We start from the raw sequence: 27,130 nt of genomic DNA, 5'->3' as shown, positions 1-27,130 counted from the left end.
TATTGGCAATACACTGAGGGTAGAAATTTGAAAATCAACATTTAGAATTGAGGAAGTACTCTCTGGAGCACATGGGACTATCTTTTTTGTATCCTGTGTTTGTCAAGAATCATAAAATGAATTGTGACATCCTTTCAGATGTTTGGCACATTACATCGATGGCTCGACTCCACATGTTATTTTTCTTTTCATTTTCCACTGTCCAAAAAAAAGTGCTTATATTAACATATTCCTGAATTAGCATTTTCCTAAAATAAATAACAGAGCATTTGTAACTTATAGTATTCATCAGTTACACAAGTTTGTATTCAGGAAATGTAAATAATCATTCTCTTCTTCAATAAATAAAGAACATAGCTCAGACGTGCTCCCCAAGTGATGGCCCCTTTTTTGTTGCCTGATAGGTCTGAAGAAGCCAGAATTTGGCAAAATGAAAATTCTCCCAGTGAAGCTGGAGCAGGAGGAACACAGATGTTGAAAACTGGTGAAGTCTACATGTAGGCTTCTCCAACACCTCTGCAAAGCAGATGTCAAGAAACGAAAGGGACAAATGAATTTTTCCTAGTGGCTTGTGTTCTCTTATCCAGCTGTGGTAGCCTACAGCAAGTGACAGACTGCTGTAACACATTTTGGGCATGACATGCAATTTCTTTATACCCTCAGGTCTTTCCAGTTTTGTGTCTAATAGCAGAAAATTTTCCACCAACACTGTTCAGCTTCAGGAGGAGAACAAACAGATCTTATGCTTTCTAGGTGGGGCTCTGAGAATGTCAATGGTATTACAGGGTGATTTTTGAACAAGACACAAGAGAATCTCTATATTTTTATGAAAATATGTTGAAGCTCATTAACAAAAATATTTACTGCCTGTGCCATATGGATAAAACTTTAATTACCATGACTTTATGTAAAACCCCCCATGCCTACAATTTATCCAGTATTATTGCCATGTATGGACATAATAGTCAAAGAAAAGATTGCCTTGTTTTGTAGCAATGGACTAGAAAATGTCTGCTTAATTCTAACTTTTCTGCCCCTCTTTTAGTGAGCTAATTAAATGCCTTGGTCTTTAAGTTGCTACTTACACAATCCTTAACATAATCACACATTTTACAGATGGGCTTTCTAATTAACCATTCAAATCCTACAGAAGTAGTGGAAATAAAACAATTAATATAAAAAGAACTGTTATGTTAAAATGAAAGAAAAAAAAACAAGAAAAAATTAAAAAAATTAAAAATACACATTCTATAGAATATTTTAAGCATAATTTCAATGTTAATAGTATAACTCCTCTACAGTTTTCCAACTAATTCTGAAATGTTAGCCTTACAAAATTTCCCTTTGGTTTCATTCATTCAGTGAGGTGGAAAAAATATTTTTAAAATCCTTTATCCAACTGTGATGCAATGTGATGTTTTTTTTGGTTTTAACTGTTCACTTAAGTACTTGGTCATAACCATTAAGCACTGTTCCAGAATCCAAAAATGGAGGAAGCTGTGGAATTCCTTTCAGGGCTCTCAAACACACTGGCAAGCAAACCCACTGTCCTCTGGTAGGGAGGATTGTGGTTTTCCCTGTTTGATGCTGATCACTTCTCCCTGAGCACTATTAGATCATGCTTTCTAGAGGCTGATCCCTACAGCAGGGATGACACTTCTAAGCAAGCAGGAATGATGCTTTCAGAAAACAGAGCAAATCACTGGCATTTTGAAAAAGTTACTCAGAGGTAGGTAGTTCTTAACTTTCCTCTAACCTCAGCCCTCATTTCAAATTTCACCCTGTCACTGCACAACAATCTCAGCATGATTCTCATGAACAAGAAACAGACACTTGGTAAAGAGTAATCAGAACAAGACTGTTGCCCCATCTGCCTCATCCTTTGTTCTGGAAAGGTTTTGTTAGATGGAAAGTTAAACCTTCATATTCCTCAGACTCCATCTCTACCATTTCGCATTTTTGTATTTTGTTATATGGAGAATCTTCTCAATTTATAATGAAATTCATGTGTGAGTCTTTACTTAAATATTAGGAGAACTTCATTGTCTTACAATTTGGCATTTCATATTGCTTTTGGAATATATTTCAAGATACAGTATATATTTGAAAGTTTCTAAAATAGTACTGCATTCTAAAACCTTTGTTTTCTTTACAAGTTTAGTAGGATACTAATGTTATCCAAAACAAAACTATTTTTAGATTGCAGTTATAAATATGACTTCAATTTATATATTAAACCAATGTAAAACTGCAACAAAAGTTCACTTTTTAATTAACTTCCTTCTCAGGAAATCAACTTTAAATTTGTATTTTTTTCCAGCACAGGGTGGCTTTTTTTTTTTTAAATATCTTAGTAAAAACTGCATTTTTAAAGCTGCAGATATAAACTCCCAACTAATCATGACACAAAATTAGTCTATTTATGGCTACAAAAAGCAAGCCTTGTTCTCATTATGCAGTAAGTGCTAGCTGTTTATAGATCTGACAGTTTGCTGGAAGTGATCCAAACCTATAGTGCTATTATTCCTTAGTAAAACTTAAACAGCTGTAGTCATGTAATTCAAAACCCTGGAAGGCTGCTGCAGTGCTTGCTCAACCTCAGTATACCATGAATGCTGGATGCTGCCAGTCATATAAAGGATCCTCTGCTTCACATTATGAAAGAAAGACGTGAACTACAAACCTGAATGCAACCTGGAATTTCCAAACAGATGATCTTGTGACAGCCTTTGCAAGAGTGCAGGTATGGTAAACCTTTGTGAATTTTCTGCAGTGAGCCAAACTCATTTACTGTAAACTGGGGAAGCTTTGCAAAAAAACCCACAAAAAACAAGAGAGTAATTTGTTACAAATGCATGACACAGAATCAAAAGAACATAAAATGTCATAGTTAAAGTTTTCTGAAACTTACTGTAAAGAAAAGTTGTTCAATATGAAATAGAATTGTCTACTTGCTGAAGTTTGAAAGCCCATTTCTTCTGCTGCATTTTTCTCTGCTCTTGTATTGCAAATTAGTGGGGAATAGCACTACCATGCAAGATATTTCACCATATGAGTCCAGTAACATTGTAAAATTATCTTAAGCAACTGCAAAATCAGTTGGAACTTTGTGCATATTTTGCAAGTATGACTTTTCAGTGTAAGTTTGTTGGACTGCTTTTGCAATTGATTTTACAAGCAGTGCCTGCTGGAAATGAAAACCAGATCTCTATCAAAAGATACTAAAAGCAGAAATGTGTAGTTTAAACTTCTCAAGTAGTATAATTATTTAGAAGAGTACTATTAAAAGAATCTGGAAAATTGAAAGAGTTACAGTTACAAAAGTGAGTAATGTAATTTTAGGTTTTGATCAGTTCTTTTGGAAAACATTTCTTTATACTGAACATTAGTTAAGAGAAAGCAAATTGTCTAAGTGGAAAATATTAATCAACAGCACTCTGTAAAATCAAGAATCTATACTCTGAAATTACTTAAATTTCCAGCTGCAGGTTTATATCCTACTGAAAACTATTCATTTGAGTGAATGACATTCCCAACTGGAAAAAATAACAATTACCACAAGCACCACAAATGAAAGCATACAGAAAATCAAAACCTAGAATTAGGACCTTCTGCTCTGGTAGACATTTAGTCGTAGTCATGTAGTTGTGCAAGTCAGCAAAATTAGGCATTTTGAAGAAGATGGGAACTCCCACTGAGGAGCTGACTGCCTAAGGAGTGGCATACTGACTTTTGGAATTGACTTTATGCTTTCAATATAGAGTAGGAATTTACTTTACTTTTGGAATTGACTTTATGCTTTCAATACATGCTGAACACAAATGCAAAGAGGAAGTGTAAAAAGAATGCCCTTGAAAAAAAAACCAACAAAAATATTAAGAAAGTAACTGTAAGTTCACATTTCATGAAAAAAACCCCAACAATGTGCATTAGAACAGATATAAGAATCTAAAGGCATGTGTTATTTGTGGTGCCTTTTTTTGAAATGGAAATGTTTAATTCATATTAAGTATAAGAGGTAAAGTATCCTTCTTTGTAGAAGGCGGAGCTGTTTTGCATTTCAGTGTGATAGCCCACAGAAATGAGTGGGGAAAAATAAAACTTGGAGAAGTACACTTCCAAATATATCTGATAAAATAGATAATAAATTGAGAGACTGGGGTAAACACTCTGGTAGCTCTGAGTCTTTTTAATGCATATGTTGCTGCAAGGCTGCACAGTTTAAGATCCAGGTAAGCATTTCTTGCTGTATTTTGAAGACTCAAAACCTCACAAAACTTTGAAGAGATACTGATTTCCTTTACTGGTCATATCATCAATATCATCAATCTGAGAATTTTAACACATGCCTTCTTTTTCCATTTTTAAAGTGACATCTTCCCTAAACTCCAGGAGCACACAGACTACCAAAAATCCTTGGTTTGTGTTACAGCTAAATTCTGCAGGAATTCTGTCATACCAGTTTTTCAATTAATTTTGACATTTGCAGTCTCAGGATCATTGTTTTAAAGCAATCTGACAAACTCACCTTCTGACTTTTATTCCTGATGGACACTGTTCATGTCTACCATATGTGACAGAAGTTTTCAGAGGGAAATTTTAACTATCTCTGTTGTGCAATATGGAGGCTAAAATGTTTGTATGGAATAGTATGAGAGAATAAAAAAATGACCCCTACACTTCGCCAGGTCCTTATTCCAATAAAGGATGTCTGATACACCACAGCAAAATTCACATGCAGCATTATGAAATGCAATACTGCCACCTCTAAGCACTTTGTGTTAGTTACCACAGTACACAGAACCTGTGCTGAGCTAGTGCTTTTAGGATTGCCATGTGAAATGTTCATAAAATCTGTCTGCTATCAAATTCTTCACAGGACAGCAGCTTTTTGTACATCCCCATAATCTCAGAAACAATGAGCTTTGCTTTTTGTCTCAAAATTATCAATACAAAGAGTGTAATCTCATGGTTTTAAATCAGAAACATAATGTGTGACTGGAAAATTTCATATTAACAAGGTACAAGATAACTGCAAAAGGTCTTTTGTCAGTGGAGAATTTTTCTTTGCTATTTACAGTTCAAAAAAATTATGTTCCAAACTCCAGCATAAATATATGGAAATCTAAAAACACAAAGTATCAGCCAACATGGAAAAAACACAGATTATAATAAAAGTAATACTGATGAGATGAGTGGTAGAGTTGGAGACACTAATGCAAAACTTTGCCAAAACAAATGCTAGCTATGTGAGTATATGGCAATTCAGACAAAGAAAAACAAAAGTCTAAATGTATTATGCAAATGCCAAACAAAAACATGTTTCTGAACTTCATGGGGATGTTGTTGAAAGACATACATTTGTTTTCCTCCCAGGAAAGAGAATATAAAGCTATTTTTCAAATCCATATACATCTTTGTGATGGCTGCTCTTGTGAACAGCTCACCTCATTTCTTCCATGGCAGCTTTTAATCCAGCAATTCTACCTGCCAGGCAGACCTTGAGTCTCTAGGGATACCTCTGAAACAGGAATGGCAGACTTTTTAAAGACTGTTAAATTCTCTGCCTTCAGCTTACTGAGCTTCCAAATATCAGTTTGGAATAACTCTTTCTTTTGCAGTTGTCACACAAGGCCTTGGCTCGCACAATGCACCTACCCACAATCCTCTCTTTCCAAAAAAAATTTTTATTAACCTATCTAACTTCCAAACTTCTTGCATCATTATGAGGAACTGGACATGAACATGAAATTTTTGGATAGCATTTTCTTTTAAAAGTTTTGTGAAACTGTGCAATACATAAGAGAATCTAGCATATATTTTTAGATATACTAAAAAGTTAAAAGGACTGTTATATAAATAAAATTTATGGGGCATTTATTTCAAATAACTCAAATAAGAGTATTTCTATTACACATGCCTCTAAATTTCCTGCAAAATTAAAGCAAACAGTTTCATATTTCTTTGTAATTTACCTTGTTAATAGATGCAGAGTTCCTTTAGTACTATCTCTATACAACAGATTTTATTTAAATAGTACTACCTCTATACAACAGATTCAGCCAGACTTAAACTGGCTGAATAATAAAAATACCCAGAAGTATATTAAAATGATATTTGTATGTATATGTATGTCTCTAAGGGAAAAAATCTGAGTAAGTATCTTTAAATCACCACAATAATTTCTGTTCATCTCAGCCATTTTCTTTGGAAGCCTCAAAGTAGAATACTGACAGATGTGATGCTATTACCTTGAAGTATGGTCATTTTATAATTTTAAAGGATACCTACAATATACAGTCCTACAGAGCACAAGGGACTTATCATTTAATTGAAGGTTAGCATATGTTAACACATTTTGCTAAACCAAGATTATTGTTAGCCAATCCTGGTATCTATAACCATTGGTGAATTTTCTCCATGAACTCTTGTATATTTCTCTAACCAGTAATAGAATTTAATAGAATATAATTTACAAAATTCTTCCTGTTTAGTTCTACCTTCTGGAACATTAAACTTGAGTAATTATAAGGCTTCCATATTTTATTGACCTGCAGAACCAGTACTACTCATATTGTTCCATTCTTATATAATGGGAACAAATGTCCTAGTATGATAAATGTTTCACAATAAATGTCAATATAATGCAAAGGCAAAAAGTCAGTACTTGTACATGAAAATGCAATAGTTCAGCCTGTGCCTTTTTCCATGTTGTGACCATCTTTTCCCTATTTCAGTTATCAGGCAAAAGCACCACCAGATAACTGGAAATTCAATACCAGCCAATCCTAAAGAAAGTTTGTGCTTTTGAAATCTATTCATGCAACAAAGGATATGAGAGAGGAGATACATCAGTAAAAACAGGTATGTAGATGGAAGATAACCACAACCTGTAAGGAGTGAAGGCACAGGGAGTGGTGAGAAAACTGGGGGGAATAGTGATGAGGAAAATCTCTGAGACCTTGCATGCAAAAGCAGCACAAAGGGGTCTATTTTAAGTGTTTCAACACAAACACTTGTAGCTTGGGAATCAACCAGCAGGGACTGAAGTCCATGCATAGGTACAGAGCTATGATTTCAGTGGGACTCCAGAGATGCACAGAGATAGCACATCCAACTGAAGGCGTGCAATGAAAGGTTCCAGAATATTTAGGAATGACAGCCCAGAAAGCTGAGGATGGGCTGCACTCTATGCAAAATCATGCCTGGGCTTTGCATTGAAATGGGTGACAAGTCAACTAAGAGCTTATTTGTAATGATTAGAAGCCAAACCTATGAGCATTACATTGTGGTAGGGATCTGCTGCAGACTGCTTGATCTGTTTGATCAAGGTGAGATGGTGGATGAAATCTCTGGGCAGCTGAAGGAAGCTTTACTCTTGCCCACCCTAGTCACTCATGAGAGACTTCAGCCACTCCTATATGCTGCCAAAAACTATGGCTGGGCATGAACAATCCAGAAGACTTCTAGAGTATGTTGAAGACAATTTCTTGATCCAGCTGGCTGACAAGTGGTCTAGGAAATGTGTTCTTCAACAGGTGAAGGAATGTGAGCTTGAGTGAATGTCAGCCTGAATGAACTTAAATAGTTTTGGTTATTGCAGCCATGGAAATGAGAAAATGAGAAGTTCAAAATCCAGACAGAAGAAAATTGGACAAACTGTAGAAGAAAAAACCCTGAACTTGTTAGTAGATTTTGGCTAGTTTAGCGTTCTGTTTAACAGGATCTCACACTAGACAGCCCCAGAGGGCAAAGGGGCTCAGGAGAACTGGTTAATCTTCAAGGACAAGCTACTCCATTACTTTTTAGCCTTGGTTTTTACAGCTAAGGCCTGTCTGAAGGCTTCCCAGGTGCCTGGCTGGAGCCTGTGAGCAGAGTCTGTGAGAGTGAAGCAATACCCATCATAGAGGAAGTTAATGTCAGGGAGCACCTGAGGAAATGGGATGAGACAGGGTGCATCCAAGAGGAAGAAAGCTGTCTCTTGTCATTGAGAGGCCTCACTCACTTTTGAAAGGTCATGACAGTCAGAGGAGATTCCTGATGACTGGAAGATAGGAAATGTCACTTCCATTTTCAGGAAATGGAAGAAGCTCCAAGAAACTACAGGCCAGTCAGCCCCACTTGAGTCCCTGGAAGGTTATGGAGCAAATCCTCCGTGAAGCCCTGTCCAAGCACACAAAGGATGGAAAAGTGACAGCAAACAGCCAGCATGAGTCTATCAAGGGCAAAGCATTCTGCACTAATGTGATAGATTACTAGATCTATTGATAAGGGGAGAAAAGCAGCCCCTGCATCACTAACTTGACTATCCTAAACCATTTGTGTTTGAAGGCCTTAAGCTGTATTTTACCTACGGTAATTTTCAAAAGCTTGTGTGAAAATATTGGTGTTTCTGGGCTAGAACACTGGATATACACTTCACTAAAAAATGGCTAAAAATGATACAAATTATTTTTATATACTTAACACTAGAAATAGCCTATAAATTCATGAATATATTAAGAAACATAATTTCTGAACAAAATATTAATGTTATTCTTAGATTAATTTATTATAAGAAAAATTTGCCTATAACATTACCTTTTCTAAGAAATTATTAATTAAAACAAAGTCAAACATTGATTTCTATCAAGGAAGAGAAATGAAAAAAACATTAAAAAAATTAATGGAAGCAAGCTAAAATTTAAAATGTTAAACTGAGAAAAAAAATGGACAAACACACAATGGTGATTGCATTCTTAGACACATTTAAAATTAAACCTCTTAAAAATATCAAGAATTTAGTGAGACATTTGTAGAGCCCAAGTGGCTACTGAAGGAATAAAGGAAGTTATAAACAATACATGATTAAAATGTAGTGTTGACAACTCCAAGCTTATAATAACAACAAACCCCTCCTCCCAGACTGGTAAAGTTTTGAAGCCTGTTTATCAAAATTAATTGAGATTGAATATATCATTTTGCCCTGGTAGTGTAGAAAACCAGTGATTCATGGATTATTTCTGAATCCTACTAAACTCCATTTTTAAAGTACTTAAGAACACAAGTCTCTACTTTTTATCAGGAAGATTTGTAAACCTAATAGCCACAGCAATTGAAAAAATCTTTCTTCTTGGAATAAATTGGAATTTGTAGAAAGAGTTTGTATTTCTTATATTTAATCCCTGGCATTCACAGATATTTAAGTCTTGCAAATTTTTTAATTCACCTAAAACACCCAAAAATAAACAACAAACTCCAAACCCAAAACAAAATTAAAAACAAAACAAAAAACCAAAGAAAACAAGCAACCAAAAAAACCCAAACCAAACCAAGCCAAAAACTGTCATATTAAAGGTGAACAGTTCAAATTCTCAGAGTATGACATAAATGTAAGAATTTCTCATACACGTTCAATCTATCTGGGCCAATATCCTGAACCATGGTCGCAGCAGATTACTGAGATGAAAGCACAAAACCCCAAAAATTGGGGTAAACAATCCTGAGAAAATGACTTGAAAACAAGCCCACCCTTGTGCACAAACTAAAACTGGCAGTCTGATGGCTTTCCCTGGTTTGACTCTGTATGTGTTCCAGTTGTTCAGCACTCAGGAAGTTGGAAAGGACCAGCTTCAAACTCCTTGTTTGAGCTCATCTTCCAAGATTAACTTGAATACAAAAAGGTCCACCCTGATGGTGTTTCCTGAACACATGAGAATCTCTTAACAAAAATCAGTGAGAAATTGGTCCATATAGTTTCCCATGTTTAAACATAATGAAAAACAGTAGACCAGAGTCAGTAAAAACTAACAAACAAACAAAAAGAGATAGGACATTAAATCTTCAAAGTATTTGTGAAGTTCCAAGCAGTGTGATGATCGAGTACTTGACTGCATATTATATACAATCCTCCATGAAAATGCCCATTTCATCTGTCCTAATGTTTTATTTTTCTTCCAACACAGGGAACTCACAAAGCCCAGCTGTGCCTCCTCAGATCTGTACAACACTGATTCGGACTATCCAAAAATTTCAAGTGTTCCAGCTGTCACAGAAAAGAACTGGGACCAGCTGAATGTCAGGATGCAAGTAGTCACTATTATATTATTAATTCTTCTTTGTAGTGCATCTGACTGTAGGAGGACAAGGAATAGGAGTTTGAGAAACAATGAAAGGGAAAACATCTTAAGGAGAGCATCTAGCACTGTTAAACGCAATGCCCGAGACCTAACATGTGATATTTACACTTATCTTCATGAGAAATACTTAGACTGTCAGGAAAGAAAATTGGTTTTTGTGGCACCTGATTGGCCAGAGGATATAAAACACATGCTGCTAGCAAGAAACAGAATTCGTAAATTAAAGAATAATATGTTTTCTAAGTATAAAGCACTGAAAAGTCTGGATTTACAACAGAATGACATATCAAAAATTGAGAGCGAGGCTTTTTATGGTTTGGATAAACTTACCACGCTCTTGCTTCAGCATAACCAAATTAAGATTTTATCTGAGGAGATTTTTATTTATACACCCAGTCTAAACTACCTTCGTCTCTATGACAATCCCTGGCATTGCAGCTGTGAACTAGAAACTCTTGTTACAATGCTACAGGTTCCAACAAACAGGAATTTGGGAAATTATGCCAAATGTGTGCACCCAGTAGAACTGAAAAATCAGAAGTTAAAGCAGGTAAAAGCTGATCAGCTGTGTAGTGAAGAGGACAGGCAGGATCCCAAAAACATAAAACGGGAGAAACCTGAACCTGCCAAACCAGAATTTGATTCCTCTTTGTGCCACATGTATGTGTTTCCTGTGACAACTCTGAACTGCAGAAGAAAAGGTTTGTATCTGTCATTATAACTGAATGAATGATTTATATATATATGATATATATTTATTCTGTTTATTTAGTCCTTTCTACATTTATTCACACATTATTTACTTCAAATGAACTTAGTATAGCACTCGCTTTGCTTAAACTGATATTGTTAATTTTTTTTCTCTTATAAGTATCAGCAATAAGCAGGAATTCTTCCTGCATTTTCCTTCTGCTCTGCAGCCCAAATTCCACAGATATTCCTTAGTGCTGTAATGCATTTAACAGAAATCAACAGGATTAAAACTAAGCATATTACTTAAGTTACTAGTCTGGTTGTACAACTATAAACACACTAATCAGTCAGATTACAGCTCTGCTGAAACTGTTGAACTGATACAGACAAGCACACAGTGTCTTTTCTTCCTTCCATTGTACAAACACAAAGATAGCAATAACTTTAACAGAGGTGAGCTGTGAAGCAGGACTGGAGCAGCCAGCTGTGTTTTCAATGCCCAGAGGAACCTGATTGCAAAGGAAAGGCTTTGCATCCTCACATTTGCTGCACAAGATTTCTTCTACTAAGGGAAGAAATTTTATGTTTTTGTTCATAAAGAAATAACTCCTCTGTGTCCTTCCTCCCAGCACCCAGCAAACAATTCAAAGTTGAAGGGACTTCAAGAAATGTTTTGCAGACACTTGGATCCATTCCATCTCTAAATCTTTCTCAGGCCCCTAAGAGCCACAGTTAAGCCCTGAGGGTAAACCAGATGGGGTATATATCAACATGAAAATGCACACTTATTTGTCCTTTATATTTCCCATATTTTATCCCACGACAAAACAAAGCAAACAAAAAAAAAACAATTCAGAGGAGAATAATTCTTTAACATAACAATTCTGAAAGAAGAAGCATGGCTTGAAGCAGCCAACATTGTGAGACCTTTTCCCCAATTTTAGCAGAGCTTAGCCTGCATGTTTTATTCAGCTGAACTTTTATCTGCTTTAAGACCAACTTGATTTTATATAAAAATTTCAGTTGCACCTTTATGCCAGAGAAAAGCTCAGAATTCAGTATAAGTAGATAATATCTAAATATCAAGGATTAATGATTTCAGTAATTGATTACATGGTTTATCTACTATGTATGTCATAAAAATGGTCTGTGTTCTTTATTTTTTTTCACCCTGTAAATTCTTTTCTTGTCTGTCTGGCTCAATTTTCTCTTTCTTTTACCATGAAGCTACTACATCTTTTAATTAATGATTTATGCTGTTTTTATTATTTTTACTGTTCACCTATCTTATGTTTCCTTGTAGATAACATCTTAATAATTAGATTATAGATTATGATCTTAATTGTCCTTCATAGAATCTTATATCACTCTTACTATTCAATGAACTGTTATTGAAAAAAGCCCAAGTATAAATTATAATTCTATTATAAGCAAAGACTGACTTTACACTCTCCCCTCTTAGTGGTATCAAAGAGATGACCTGAATACACAAATATACCTAAAAACTTCTTGGGAAAAAAAATTTACTTTTTTCTCTAAGTTCATGGAAACATTCAATGTGATTTGATCTTCATGGGAGTTTCAAAGAGGTTTATGGTATTTGAAAGCATGATTTATTGTCTTTAATATTAATAATGGAGGAATAAAGTTATTTCAACCTCTACATGAGAATACTAGGGGGTACAGGGACTGCCTCCTCCAGGTCAAGAACAAAGTATGTCAATCCAGAACTTCCTGCATGCCTAGCATGGACACACTGAGTATGTTTCAATACTTTTTGGAAGTACTAGATCTACTGTGCATATGTTTGACAGCTGGATGCAGATATCCATGGATATTTGGTATTTCTGAACATATGGCAATCTTTGATGAAAGCATTGTACTTACTGTCTTCATATATAAATATTGTACAGCAGATGCACAATTTCACTGGAATTTTCATCAGAAATAGGAGTGTAATGCACACAAAATCCAGGGAAAACACAAAAACATCTCTAAATCTGTGTGGACAAGAATTCAGAATAGAAAAAAAAAGTGCATCAGTTAACAAACCAGTAAGATGACATGAAAAGCTGCAATCCATTATTCCTTTACAATGGAAGGAATGGAATGACAAGCACTTGCTCTACCACTACTAAGTATGTCTAAAGAGGTAGGACAACAGGTCAGGAACTTTCAATTAATGCCAGAAACCTCATGAAAGAAACATCTTAAAAATATATTTATCCATGTGTATGTTCCCTTTTTTAAAAAATAATTTGCTTATATCTCGTCAGACCAGTGATATGCCAGACCCTGTGGGACTCCAGAATGAAATACTCTATGCCCTTGACTCTGTTTTACAAAAAAAAAAAACAACAAAAAAAAAACAACCCTAAAAAAGGCAAAAAAGTAAGGAAGCAAAAGCAGTTTGTTTGCATTTCTACAAAGAACTTGTATTTTCAAGGACAGTTGAAAAAAGAGTCTGCTTTCTAGTCCTTCCAAACTCTCCAAGTCTCTAAATTCAAGCATTATTTGCATTCATTTGGTGATAAATAGGCCCTGAAACTGTGACATCTGCAGAAGCAGGAAGCAATCCAACCACAGCAGGCTGGAGTGGTTATAATATTTATGTATTTATAATACCACAGCTCTGCTTATAATCAGATATAAGGCAGGAAGACTCTGGTATGTTGCTGTAGTCTCATCTCAAAAATACCTGAGTCATTAGATATCTTCAGAAGTTCAGAAGTACCACACAGAGTCCAGCACAGATCCAGAAACTCCTTGCTTTCATTCAAAGATGGTCAAACAAGAGACACTGCTCATTTTCCTGTTATGACAGTGTAGGATTAGAACACTCATTGAGCAAATATAATAATCCTGGAGATTAGGTTTGTTAACATTACCCTGAGAGGGTTCAAACCACAGTCTGCACTTCTCAAGCATGGGCCCTTACTACTGGAGTAGGAGCTGCTCTTTCTGGAGTTCTTTTGGAAGGAACACTGTAAGGATACGGACACCAATGGCTGAGAGGTCCTCAGCTACTTTGGAACTGCCAGTGATAGAAGTAGGAGAGAGAAGCAGACAAAATGCCACTCTGCTGCCTGGGTGGTTTGTTATATAGTTACTCTGGTTTCTCTTTTTTAAGCAATCAAGCCCTTCACACATATATTTTTATATTAGTATAAAATATAAATATATAGTAATATATTAGTATAAAATAGGCTCCTACTTACCCTATTCCTATGTGAATGGTCTAGTTCTACTAAAATAAAAATATAAATCACAGAGGTTTTACTATATCCACTAATGAAGAGAACAATTTTCACATGAAATGTAAAGGTACAAGTAAAGAAAGAATGAGATTCAGAAGTTGAAAAAACATGGCGGCACTAGTAGAGGGGATAAAAGGGAAAGAAAACAAGAAAAATGTTAGACTGACAATACTGTGTCTGGCATGCAACTGTAATACCTAAGTAGTAAGAATAATCCAAAGCTGATACAAGTTGTGTCTTTTTCATTTTTTAAGATTTAAAGAAAGTTCCAGGCAACATGCCTCCAGATATAGCTAAACTTGATTTGTCCAACAACAAAATTAGACAGCTACGAGCCAAGGAGTTTGAAGATGTCAGTGAACTGAAGATATTAAATCTAAACAGTAATGGAATAGCATACATTGATCCTGGTAAGAATAATTTTAAATACTCATTTAAAATTATTTCTCTTTTATTAAATATTGTCTCTATCAGATATAAACTGAGTGGGAGGGGGAAGGATTTAAAAATCTAGAAGTTGGTGCAAATTTTACCTTTTTTTACATTTCAATTTATAGAGTAAAGGTTTGCACTGAAATATATTCATCAGGAAAATCAATAGAGAAAGACACATTTCAGTTGCCCTTTCTGAATACTAAACTAACCAAGTGCAAAAGATAATTCTGGAACCTGAAGGTTAACAGTTTTCCAAAATGCTAAGTAGTTCAATGATTTTTAAAATATCTTTGCCACATTTAAGAAAACATTACATATAAGGAGGCTACTTTTCAATTATATTCTATGATAAAATAACAGACAAAGCTAAAGGATTTAAATACTTTTTGGTTAAAAATCACTACATAGAATTGCTTTTAAGTTATAGGACTATAACTATTGCTATTTAAATTTATTAGGACTCAAGTGTCCTTAATGGCAATTTGCTTATAGCCTATGTTCATTTGGATTTAATTACAAAAGCAGATATAAACAGGGTGAGAGAAAGAGAGAGAAAATTCATCATGCAAAAAAGGGCTTATCTAGTACTATCTTGGCAATTAAACTGCATCAGAAAGTGTTACTATCAGTAAAATAGTACTTGTGAGGTTTAACATTACACAGTTGATTTATTTAAATTAAGACTTCTGCTATTAAATGAAACAGTGTCATTGCAAAAAGTATGAACTGCTCTCTGAAATGTAACTCACAAGCATTATTATGAAGCTCCATGTTTACTCCATTCCAATTCTTAAAATGTTAATTTGAAGGTTCTATTCATGCACACAAATACCTGTATACACAAAAAAACCTCTGGCCCTGCACAGTGTCCGATAATAAGTTTCCATATTCCTACTTCTGTATCATGACAATAACAACAGGATTCAATGAGCAAATCAGGCATTCATCCACCTCCACTGTCTCTATGCTACACTCAGGCACATTCATGAAGTGTTTTATAGCTTTATCAGCAGAGCAACTCCTCTAATATTTCTCACTTCTGAAGGCATGTGCCATATTTTAAAATTCAATGTTTGACAAATCCTTTTATAGCCTCTAGCCAAAATAAAACAAAAAAACCCAGTAGCTGTAAAATTATAAAAATGTTTTTCTTCTTCTAGATATGAATGTTTTTCCTGTCACAGATATGAATGTTTTTTTCTAAGTTAACTTTATAAGGTACCAATAACTATTTTTCTATTGATTAGCTGCTTTTTCAGGCCTCAATAACTTAGAGGAGCTGGATCTATCAAACAACAGCTTGCAGAATTTTGAATATGGAGTGCTGGAAGATCTTTACTTTCTGAAAATACTGTGGCTGAGAGACAATCCTTGGAGATGTGATTACAACATACATTATCTTTTCTACTGGCTGAAGCATCACTACAACGTTCACTACAATGGCCTAGAATGCAAAATGCCTGAGGAATACAAAGGATGGTCTGTTGGAAAATATGTCCGAAGTTATTATGAGGAATGCCCAAAAGACAAGCTTCCTGTTTATCCAGAAACTTTTGATCTGGACAAAGATGATGAGGAATGGGAACGACACAAGGAGCAAACAGTTCAGACAGTAAAGAAGCATGGAGTAATTGTCACTGTGATAGGCTAATAAGGGAACCCTTTCCTTAGTAGGTTTAAATATCTGATACTTTGAGAAAGAAATACATGCTGTTTACATTTGTTCTAATTATTCTGTTGGTTTGTAGGATTATCTGCCTACAAAGATGTTTGTATATTGCCAATAATAACTACAGAATGACATTAGTTCGACAGCATCCTTCATCTAGTAATTGTTTTTGACAATTTGTTCTGGACACTCTTGTGAAATACTTTGGCAAATATTTGAAACTATACAGTAAAAATCAATAGACACAAATGTACATAATATGGTGGGAAGAAGCTGCCTTATGTACGAACACAGTTTATGTGTTCACACAGAAATAGCTGCAGGATTGTGACCAAGACCCATTTTTTCTTGAATGTATTGACAGTTCTTTGTATCTATCAGTTTCCTAAAATATTCCCAGAAAATGTTTCTAAGATTTTTATATCGACTTCCTGTTGTTTTATTGTAGACCAAAAAACCAAACTTAAGACTAACCTTAAATACAATTCCAGAAAAAGAGGAAAGGCAGTTGTTATACTAATTAGGACTCAAACACAGAAGGTGGGTTTCACTTGCTGATTTACCAGTGTTCCTCCTCAGTCCTGAAAGAATAACTGAGCCTCTGCCTCTTCCATACCTGAGGTGCCTTGAAATGATAAGTAGCCAAGACATGGTTGGTTCCCAAGATCCAGCTCCACATGCTCATAATTGCTTTGTTTGGTTTTTGAGGCAAGCAGAGCTGAAATCTCTCTAGGAAGAATTGTAGGTTGTTGTATCAGTTTGACACAGATTATGTGCCATCACTTCTACCTGATGAAGATTACATGAAGGATGCTGTGGTCTGCATCCAGCACATCAGTGCCCACCCAAACTGAAGGTAAGTATGCTTTTGATAGCTCAGAGTGTGGGACATTCTCTAAGTTCACTCTTCTCTCAGCTCATTTGTAAAATGCATGTTACAGAACATCCTTGTCAAACAGCTATCTATGTGAATACTCACTGATTAAAACCTGTGATCATTCTAACACTATAGCAACAGGGCAGAAAAAATGCCTCAGCTAAATAGATGAGATATAAAGATAAAATTTATATCTAAAGATAAAATTCCTTGCTGCATAATATACTTAGATCACTAAGAAATGTGTACGTGCAGAGTAGAAATTCAGGGCCAAAACTTTAAATTTCTCTTGACTATCAGGGAAGAAGTTCTGGAAGACTCCATGGAGAAACTTTGCTCCTTTAAAGATCTGGAGACAATTATGGTATTTTTGCATTCCTCTGGTGCTTTGACCACGAGTCCCAAAGGTGGCTCATTTTGTTCTACAAGACATAGCACTCAGTGCTTTAGTGCTAACATGAAATAAAAGAACAACATAAAGGAAAAAATCAGAAGATGTTAAGGGTGGTAGGAATGCCAAAGAATCTCAAAGCAAACACATCCCATTATTATTTGCATTCCTTTATGTTCTCCATTATTCAGATATGAATAATTTAATGGTGCTTTGCTGACAACCTGGGTAATTTAGCCATTTCTTCCACAATATCCTTCAAAAACTTTATAGCAAAAATACAAGAGTATCTGACTCATCCCTGTTCCTGGAAATATCTTAAGCATTATCTTCACTGTTAAAGGTTAATCCTGATAAGACAGAACAGAGAGGAATACCCCATTTTGCCAGTAACATTCACTAAATAGGGCATATTCTGGAAACTTAAAAGTGCTGAAAGTAAAAAAAGAAAGTCTGCCACAAATAGTAGCAAGTATTTAGTAATGTTGTCCTCCTCCTCTCAAATTTTGGAGAATTATCTCAGTATAGAACCACTGGGTCTGATTGAAAAGGACAGGCAATAAAACCACAGCAGAACATCTGTTATTGGCAGCACAGCCAATGGTGAAAATCTGAGTCGGAAAATATGCATTTATAGACCACGTTATGTTAATTTCTGCAAAGAGTCAGTGCTGGGAAAAAAAGCTAGCTTAAGGCAGGCTAAGTCTGGGTAGAAAAGACAGTCTTGGAGAAGTTTTAGAAAAAAGAAAAATATAAGACAAAAAATCTGTGTGAGTGGTCTCTGATCTCTCAGGTCAGCAAAAAGTACCAGTTGAAAGAGCAGTGGGGTAAGACTGAGGACCACATGCAGTGGCCTAACTGCTCTTGTTTGAAGGCCCTGGGGATTCCCAAAGAGACACCCCCACTGAGGATGTGGCAGAATAGACAACAATAATTGCAGTAGTTGCAACTACAAATAATGTAAGAACACAACAATAGAAATAGGAGGTTGGGGCAAGGATATTATGGGTTAGCATGATCTCCTGCAATGAGACCATATTCTCATATTCTTTGAGAAAAGACTGTATGAACAGAAAAAGCATACAGGAGTTATGAAGGTAGTGCAGAAGGAGGCAGCACAAGAAAAAAGACAATAATATATGTGAAAAACATACATATGGGGGAAATTACTAACAATTGATAAAAACTTCAGCATTACAGGGTTAATTGCTATTTCTCTGAGCTCCTCAAAAATGTACTGTAAAGTACAACCTCCATCAAACACCACAGCCACAAAACACAATTTAATGTTGACATCTCTGTGTTTCTCTACTGTTTAATCAAAAAGCTCCCAGAAGAGCTTCCAAGTCTACAAGAAAATCATGGGCCTGCCCCTTCTTTTATAAGCTCTTTAGGTCTCTTCTTCCAATAACTTCTCTCGATTTCCCTTCTTTCTCTGTCCAAAGCCAGGAAATAATTGCATGATAAAATTGCATGAAGGCAATTGACTTGTCTTCCTGACATGCAGTGCATGTCCTAGGAGTGCTGCCTTAAAGGATGAACTACAGTGCTCTACAGAAGCAGTGCCCCTTTCTCTACACAGCCACATAAAACACAGAAAAGATCATTTTGTGCCATGTTTTCCATGACAGAACACAGGAAAAATAGATATGTCTGTCAATACTGGAAATAAAACACTTCAAAAGCTTCTGAGGAAATTTTAGCTCCTGCACTATGAATACTAATGGCAGCATTTAAAGGCAGCTCCCAGTCACACATGGAAGACAAATGATTCTCCACGATCTCTGAGTAGGTGGAGGAATACCACAAACAGCTGAGCCATAACCCATGCATCTCATACACTCATTCTCTGGCACAGTAACACACTGATTTGCCAAAGACAGTCTGAGCTGGAATCATATTGACATTCACATGCAGATATTAGACAAAGATTTCTATTTTATGAAAGCATCACAGGCCAAAGTAAAGAGAACACAAAGCCAATTTTTTTTTTTAAATTGCAGATAATTAATTTATCCAGAAAACCCCACAAATATGTTTAGTCAGACAAACAGACCTAACCCACAGTTGAAATAATTCCTTTTTTAACATTAACAATAAAGGCATGTTGCCAAAATCTGTGTAATCTTGGATTTATTTGAAAGATGAGGTCAGAGCTGTAGCTCGGATAATTTCGAATGGCAAGGTAGCCTGTAACTGAAGAGACAGCTCAACTCAGTTGGTTAGGTGAAAAAATGTCAAAGGAAAAGAATCTCAATATGATTTTCAATCTCTAAAAGAAAATAGATAGTTTTGCATCAACATTAAACCATCCACAAGAACTTAAAAAAATGGTACAAGTAGGCAATATAATAAATATAGCTAGCCAGTGAGTTTCAACATAAAAACATATGTAGTTAATCTAAATATCAATAGCATACTGATTAAAATGCATTTCATGCTTAAAAGAAAACTATTGTGTATCTTCAAAGATAGAAGAAACAGCTTTAAAATCAATGTTTTCTAAAAGCCCCTGTAGACTGTCATATATGATTCATCACATAGTTTAAAATAGCACTCAGTAGATGTAAATAGACAAAATGTTTGATTTTGAGGCTACAGAAAACATTAATTATCTACAAAAATGGAAAATGCAAGCTTTGTAGAGACAAGAATTGAATTTAGTAAGATAAATGAAAATGGATGGCAATCAACATACTGACACTCCAACAGACATAATCAACACTAGATATGAATCAGTTAAATAATGGGCCAGTGAAGGCTGTTTGTATACAAAATGTAATTCTATCACAACTGTTCTTTACTTATTTTTTAGCTCTAGATGCAAGAAACTTACAATGATTTTAGTTTTCTACCCAAATACATAGGGAAAACAATCATAGAAGTATTTAATGTTTTTAAGTACAACACCTATAAAGGAGGTGATGTGGCTGTGTATGGTTTATTTTGCCTTGCTTTCTTTATTAGCTCCTAAAATTCATGATACTGGATTAAATTCTGCCACTAAACAATTTGCATGCTGGTATCATTTTATCCTGTAATACAAAAGCAAAAACCATGACCAAAATACTTTTTATTCTTAGCCAGTTTTAATTTTTCATCACCAATCTAGAGACAAAATTGTTCTCACCCATAACTACAGTCATTTTCTAAAGCAAAAGAAATCACTCAAATTGCTATAGGCTGCATCAACAATTTCAATAATTTAAATAATAAATGCATTCTAGTCTCAAAACATAAAAACCCCTTTTTTATTTTGAAAATAAAAACATTTTCCTTTTCTTTTTGTGCATTTGAATTCAGTTAAAGTGTAGGCTAGAAAAGAATCAGTAACATTCTCCTGCTTAAGAAATACTGTGCCAGGAATCAAAAATGTTTGGGATGTTGCCTAGTTTTTCTTCTCATGAAAACACTTCCAAGATATTTTCAGACTCTTTGTGATAAGATAGATGAGTAACAGTTGGGATGCAGGTATTCCTTAAAAATCAAATACACTTTCACACTAGGACTAAACCTCTCACACTGATCATCATAAAGGCTTTTAGTTTTCCTGCTCATTTCTCTGCTAAGTGGAACATACAAACATATTGAGAAAAATATTACTGACCTGAAACTATTGCAAAATGCTGTGACAAATGGAATTAACCTCCAAACCCTCGGTCACATGTACTTACATGCACAGAATCAGGAAGAACTAAGACGCTTTTTTACATTTAGAAGGACTTTGATTTGGCAATAGAATCAAGTACTGATTATTTGTGAAGACCACATTAACCTAGGACCACAGTTAGTTTGGGGGGGGTGGGTTTAGCTTGTTTGTTGTTGTTGTGGTTTTTTTTGGGGGGGTTGGTTTTTTTTTGTTGGTGAGCCTCTTGTTGGAGGCCAGTAACTAACAGTATAGCCCAGGGGTCAGTACTGGGGCGAGTCCTATTCAATGTCTTCATTAATGACCTGGACAATGAGACAGAGCAGGGCTGCAGAAGACACTGAACTCAGAGCAGTGTCTGATAGACCAGAGGGTCATGCTTGCCATCCAGAGGGACCTTGACAGGATGGAGAAAGGGGCTGACAGGAAGTTCAAGTGCAAATTCTGGCATCTGGGAAGGGACAACTCAAGGCACCAGAACACTTTGGGGGCAGCCCAGCTTGAAAACAGGCTGTCAGAACAGGACCTGGATGTCCTGCTAAACACCAGGCTGATCCTGAGCCTGTGATGTGCCCTTGCCAAAGAAGATGGGTGGTATCCTGGGCTGCATTAGGAGTCCTGCCAAGAGATCCAGAGAAGTGATTTTCCCTTCAGCACAAGTGAGGCCATATCTGGAGTACTGTGTCCAGTTCTGGGCTTCCCAGTACATGTGAGACGTGGACACACTGGGGGGAGTACAACAATGGGCAAAAAGATGGCTATGGAATTGGAGCATATTCCCTGTTAGTAAGGCTGAGACCTGTGACTGTTCATTTGGAGAAGGCCCAGGGGGCTCCTAGCAAGGTAGCATTTACCTAAAGCTAGGCTAGTGAAAAGAACAGCAACCTCAAAGATTCAAACATAACACACATGGATGTCACTTCTGCATACTATTTTCTACATGTTTACATGCTAAAATGTCACATATCCACAACCATTTTCAGTACTGAATTACACCATCACATGCTGAAATATCTGATAGGCAACACTTAAAATCTGCAATTCTAATTATAAAAATGAAACCAGAAAGGACACAGTTAATAACATCCTTCATCATCAACTTTTATATGAACAAAACTTCATGCTTGTAATGTAATTACCTTTATAACTGCACAATAATGCACTAATGGCAGCAGTTTAAACTTGATATGGTAATTGGCTAGTAACAAAAATAAAAAAACACTTTTTAATTTTATCCCATATCCTGTCACTGAAGAGAATTTTTTCTTAAATATTTCCAAAGTTTGAATTTAAGATATGTAAGTTAATAGTAAGATATCAGCATGAAAACACAGCAAAGAAGCCACTGTGGTTTATAGAAGAATATTTCCATATTAGCTACACAACTATCCATAGACTATAAATTCATTAGATAGAAATGGAAAAATCAGTAGGAAAATTACTGATAATGTGTCTTTTCCCACCAGCATTTAATTGCTTTGGTAATACAATTCAGGTAATTTGCCTGCTCCTCAAAGTATGTTCAACAAGCTGTCTCTCTTCACTTCTTCCAGGTTTTCTCTTTGTGTTCTTATCATAGAATTTTTGGAACTTGCTATAGCCATGCTCATTTTAAAGATTTTTAGCTGATTCAGAATGCAGTTGGGGTTTACAAAGATTTTTTTAAGGTATAGAAATGTGTAGGCCTTTTTGATAGCAAATTCTTCTTGTGCATCTCTTCAAAGACCTGCATCCACGATAAATATAGTTGGATCCATCCTGGGCTTCTGTAACCAAAAGTCTGTTTAATTTGGACATGTGGATGACTTCCTTAACTTCAGAACTCCACCTAGTTTAAAACTCAGTATCAAGACCACAGCAGCCATCTTTAAAACACAGCAATTCTTTTCTGTCAATAACTCAACATCAGGGTACTGTGGTATCACTGACCTTTTTTAGGAAACTGTAATTTACAAAGCAAATGGTTCCCAGCTGGCCCTGAGGACAGATCTTGTCCAGCCATCGGTAAAAACTCACAAATTTGTTGGCACAGGAGCAGAACAGAAAGCTGGAATAAATGATAGTGTGCTAATAATTATATTTACTAAATAGCCTGTAATTTTGAAATGATCCATCACCAAACATCATCTATAGTGCCAGAGACAATAAAGGCCACTAATCATAAGTTCCAGAACTTTGAAAAGTTCAGGCATGCTTTATTTTCCACAGCCTGTGAATGCTCAGAGCAAATACGTATTTGGCCTGGAGGAGCCAACACCCAATAATGATCTCCTGTTGAAGGAGACTGTATCTGCATTCTGGGTCCACACAAAAGAGAACATGAGGATTCACAGAGGGACAAAGGAAGAGGGAAAAAGCTCTGCCTTTCTGCAGCAAATGGTCAGGCACTCAGCCAGAGCAAACCTCTGCTCTGTCTTCTAAAGAGAAGAGCTCTTTCTGCATTTCCCATACTGAATAAAATAGTGACAGCTCAAGAAAAACAAACCACACAGGTGACAACCACACAGATTTGCAATTCTCTCTGGATCAAGGGAGCTGCAATCTTTTAAATAAAAAATGGAAGCATTTTGGTAGGCTTCCTGCTTTTCTGTAATAATTTTTGCTCCCTCTGCACTTTACACAGTCAATAAAGCTATTGTTTTGTAGCTTATCCCCAAGTTCCACAGCCCTAGCTCTCAGCACACGTCCCAGGACATGCTGAATTGTACCAGAAATGTGTGTTTAGGTGACTTCATTGACCATTGTCTACAAAAGTGTACACAATATAAATGTACACAATTAAAAAATGACTCAGTTATATGCATTCTAACCTAATCATGGAAATCAAACCAATCAGTGCAACTGCTATTAAGAATGGACAGAATTTGAAACTATTATTCCCTGAGAATGCCCTGATACATTCCAGAAACAGGACATCTTTAGCCAGCCCAATCTGGTCAGACTACAATTTTAAGTATTTTAAGATACCAGTTTGTCTTCTGACTTTCTTAATTTGATTTTCACACCATCCTCACCTCTCATCATGCATTCCATCTAATCAAAGCTAAGATTCCAAGTGTGTGATCCCTCCTGTTTTAACCCTATCACTGAACTCTTCACCTCCCAAAAAGCATCCCAACTCTTTCCAGCCCATACTTCTGACAAACACCCCATTTCCCTGACATACACCCCATTTCCCTAACACCTCCCAAACATTACCACTGCTCAGTCTGGGGAGAAGGGAACCAGAACCATCTGTCCTGGCACAGAACACAGGAACCTATCTCTCCAGGCACTCATGGCATCAAGTTGTCACAGCCCAACCTGCAAAAAGACAGGTAGGTAAATTGTTGGACCAAGAACATTTAATTTACACAGCATAACTTTAGATTATATATTATGTATTATCTGTCTTATGCAGACCAGCTACCTAGGCTTACATGTCTTTTTTTCCTTGTTGGTCTCCACACACATGTTCCACTTCTGTATAATAACTTTTAATATTTAGATATTATAATGGATTTATTGTAGAGCCATCTTCCACTGGCTTTTTTCTCATTCCTTTCCAGCAAATTTTATTTTATCCATGTTCTGAACTGTAAAACAGAATGAGTAATTTATTACAGTTTCTGAACTGAAGTAAAATCCACAACACTGCAATTTGCCGTAAAATTCAAAGCAGTCAAGCTCAACAACATAAACTTCTGAATAGAACTGATGTTTATTATTTATAATTTAAATAAAATACACATTGATGATATTTTTCAGTAGCAATTCATCCACTCATTTTAATAAAACTTCTACTTGTTTGTAATTTTCTGAAGTATTGAGCAATAAATTTCACTTGCTACCACTGCCATAAAGTACTGTTACTGTCATCTGTACTTCACTACAGATCTGTATTTATGGGAGGACATTTGAGTGTTAATAGAAAATAATTTAAAAGTGCTAGATACATGCATTTACTTAGATGCTATTCATATTTCCTTGGCAATACAAAAATCCCCAGTGTAACAGAATGCAAATTCAATTTATATCTTACCAATTTTAACCTTTGTAGAAGTCCCATTTTCCTTCCAGGCTAAGCAATCAAAAATAATTAGATTCAGAACAAAAATGTATTTCAAATGAGTCATATATCACTGATATATTAAAATTCAGTATCTCTCTGTATCTGACTTGCTGAATGAATAAGACTTTCCATGGCTACATTCATTTGCCAAAACCTCTCTTGTATCATATTAAAAAAATCCCAACATATTCTTGGGAGAGATTATAAATGGAGCATGTTCTGTTCCAGTCCAATGTATGTGATAATTAACAAAACTCTAGGCTGAGACAATCTTAGAAAGGCTGCACTGAAGGAAAAATGAATAATCTTCCATGTCCCTATTGTACAAGACAATAGGATTTTTTAAAAAAAGGTGGGTTTGGGGTTTTGGTGGGTTTTTTTATTTTTGCGAGAAGGGCTACTGTGTTAGGAAAATATTTGTAGTAGAAAGGATTATGAAGTACTGGAATATACTGCCTGCTGAGATTGGTGTGTCTCCAACACCTGTGATATTTAAAATGACTAAAAACACCCTGGACAAATCTGCACCAAGGTTAACCACAGCACAGCTTGAAAACATTCACCTCCCTGCCAATTCTGTCATTCTGTGGTTCTTATTAAGGATTTACACCAGTGTTCCCAGCAGAGTTGTACCTCTGTAATAAGCACTGTAAGCTTTTCAAAACAAAATAACCCACCTTACCTAATTCTAAATGGAGCATCATCACATTTTGTACACATAACAAAGAAATCAGTGGATGTGTTTATTTCTTGTGATTGTCATATTTTAAAACATATGTAGGTATTATCCCCATTTTTCAGAGGAAAATTTGGATTACATAAAGCATGATCTTCCTAATCCCAAGCACAGAAAACCAAAGAAAGAGCATAAGAGAATACAGATTGTTTACTTTCAGACCTAAATAAAAATTGTCCTTTTATGTCTGGGTATACCACCATATATCTCACAAACAGAGCTGATTAAAGTACAAAAGTGTCAGGTTCAGAACAGCAGTAAAGGCAGAACTGAGGAGTTTTAATACAGAATAACATCAGAGGAAATTAATACAAAATCTAAGTTTGTAATTTCACTTTATGTTGTTGTGTTAAACTGAATTTTTTTTTCCTCACACAAAGGAGCAACATAAATACTTTGGGAAAAGATTTTTCCTATGATGTTCCTGAAGTATGTGAAAAATACATATAATTACCCAAAATAAAGCTTCATTAGGTTTCTGTTGTAAAAGTCACACAATTCTTTTGCACACAATTCTTTAGTCATCTAAAAAATACTTTATGGCAGTACACAAAGTAGTGCTGTGTTATAAATGTTTTGGGTCACACAAAAAAATTAAATCTTGTCTTTTTCATGTTGATTTTTGCAAATTAAAGGATCTAATTTGAGGTGATGGACATTCAAGTATAATTTTCTGTGTATAGTTAGAAGTACTTCACTACCAAATGATACTACTGTTTTTACACAGAGATGTTAAAGAAAAAGTAAAATTAGCATACAAACCAGAAGTAATTTCTGTGCTTGAAGGAAAGCTCAATAACTGAAATTCAGGCTTTCACCTCTCATGTTCACTCTTTTTTTAATCAGTTGTGTTCAGCTATTTAGCATACTAAATATTTGAGTTACTCTTTCCTAAAATTGTTTCATGACCCATTGTTATGTCAGCCATTTACCACATGATTCTAACTGGTATTTTAATAAACCTGTCTGAATTATTAGAAAGCCAAAACTGTGTAAGACTATGGGCTAAAAATACCACTGTAAAAGAAAATATGATGCTTTGAAAGTACAAAAAGCAATGGGCCTCAGAAAACACTGGGGTTTATCTCATGTATTGCTCTTACTCCTAAGAAAATCTATGAGAGGATTTGACTGCAACAAGTTTGTATTTGTATATGTGTACTGTATAAATCAAGCATTCCACTTTTGGACTGATCTGAATTCTAACTGAATAGTCAGCAAAAGAGGAAACAGCTGAAATGTAATTGCTGTGAACTC

At 35.5% G+C, this 27,130-nt stretch overlaps 2 protein-coding genes across 2 annotated transcripts in view; one reads left to right on the top strand and one right to left on the bottom strand.

Moving 5' to 3' along the window:
* The window catches only part of FBXL13 (F-box and leucine rich repeat protein 13), a gene marked incomplete at its 5' end in the record, with an annotated part of 59,036 nt that overhangs the window by 31,034 nt on the left and 872 nt on the right, over positions 1 to 27,130 (bottom strand). The window contains 4 exon segments of the mRNA XM_071422050.1: positions 2,677 to 2,790; positions 24,506 to 24,607; positions 24,610 to 24,656; positions 26,328 to 26,398. Coding sequence (XP_071278151.1) covers positions 2,677 to 2,790; positions 24,506 to 24,607; positions 24,610 to 24,656; positions 26,328 to 26,398 — 334 coding nt within the window.
* Positions 2,113 to 20,451, top strand: LRRC17 (leucine rich repeat containing 17). The gene is made up of 5 exons (XM_071423975.1): positions 2,113 to 2,743; positions 6,738 to 6,864; positions 9,945 to 10,819; positions 14,323 to 14,478; positions 15,751 to 20,451. The coding sequence occupies exons 3-5, from the start codon at positions 10,063 to 10,065 to the stop codon at positions 16,152 to 16,154; spliced, it is 1,317 nt and encodes a 438-aa protein (XP_071280076.1). The 5' UTR covers positions 2,113 to 2,743; positions 6,738 to 6,864; positions 9,945 to 10,062; the 3' UTR covers positions 16,155 to 20,451.

The sequence above is a fragment of the Agelaius tricolor genome, unplaced genomic scaffold (assembly GCF_023055355.1).
Source record: "Agelaius tricolor isolate 1412-34295 unplaced genomic scaffold, bAgeTri1.0.p SCAF_3, whole genome shotgun sequence".
NCBI lineage: Eukaryota > Metazoa > Chordata > Aves > Passeriformes > Icteridae > Agelaius > Agelaius tricolor.
This window is presented reverse-complemented; position numbering and strand designations above follow the sequence as displayed.

What these genes read in the sequence shown, in the direction of transcription:
- LRRC17 (XM_071423975.1), top strand. Translation starts at nt 10,063, where the DNA reads ATGCAAGTAGTCACTATTATATTATTAATTCTTCTTTGTAGTGCATCT. An exon ending in TCTGAACTGCAGAAGAAAAG is followed by an intron (nt 10,820 to 14,322) that starts GTTTGTATCTGT and finishes TCATTTTTTAAG; the next exon opens with ATTTAAAGAAAGTTCCAGGC. An exon ending in AATAGCATACATTGATCCTG is followed by an intron (nt 14,479 to 15,750) that starts GTAAGAATAATT and finishes TCTATTGATTAG; the next exon opens with CTGCTTTTTCAGGCCTCAAT.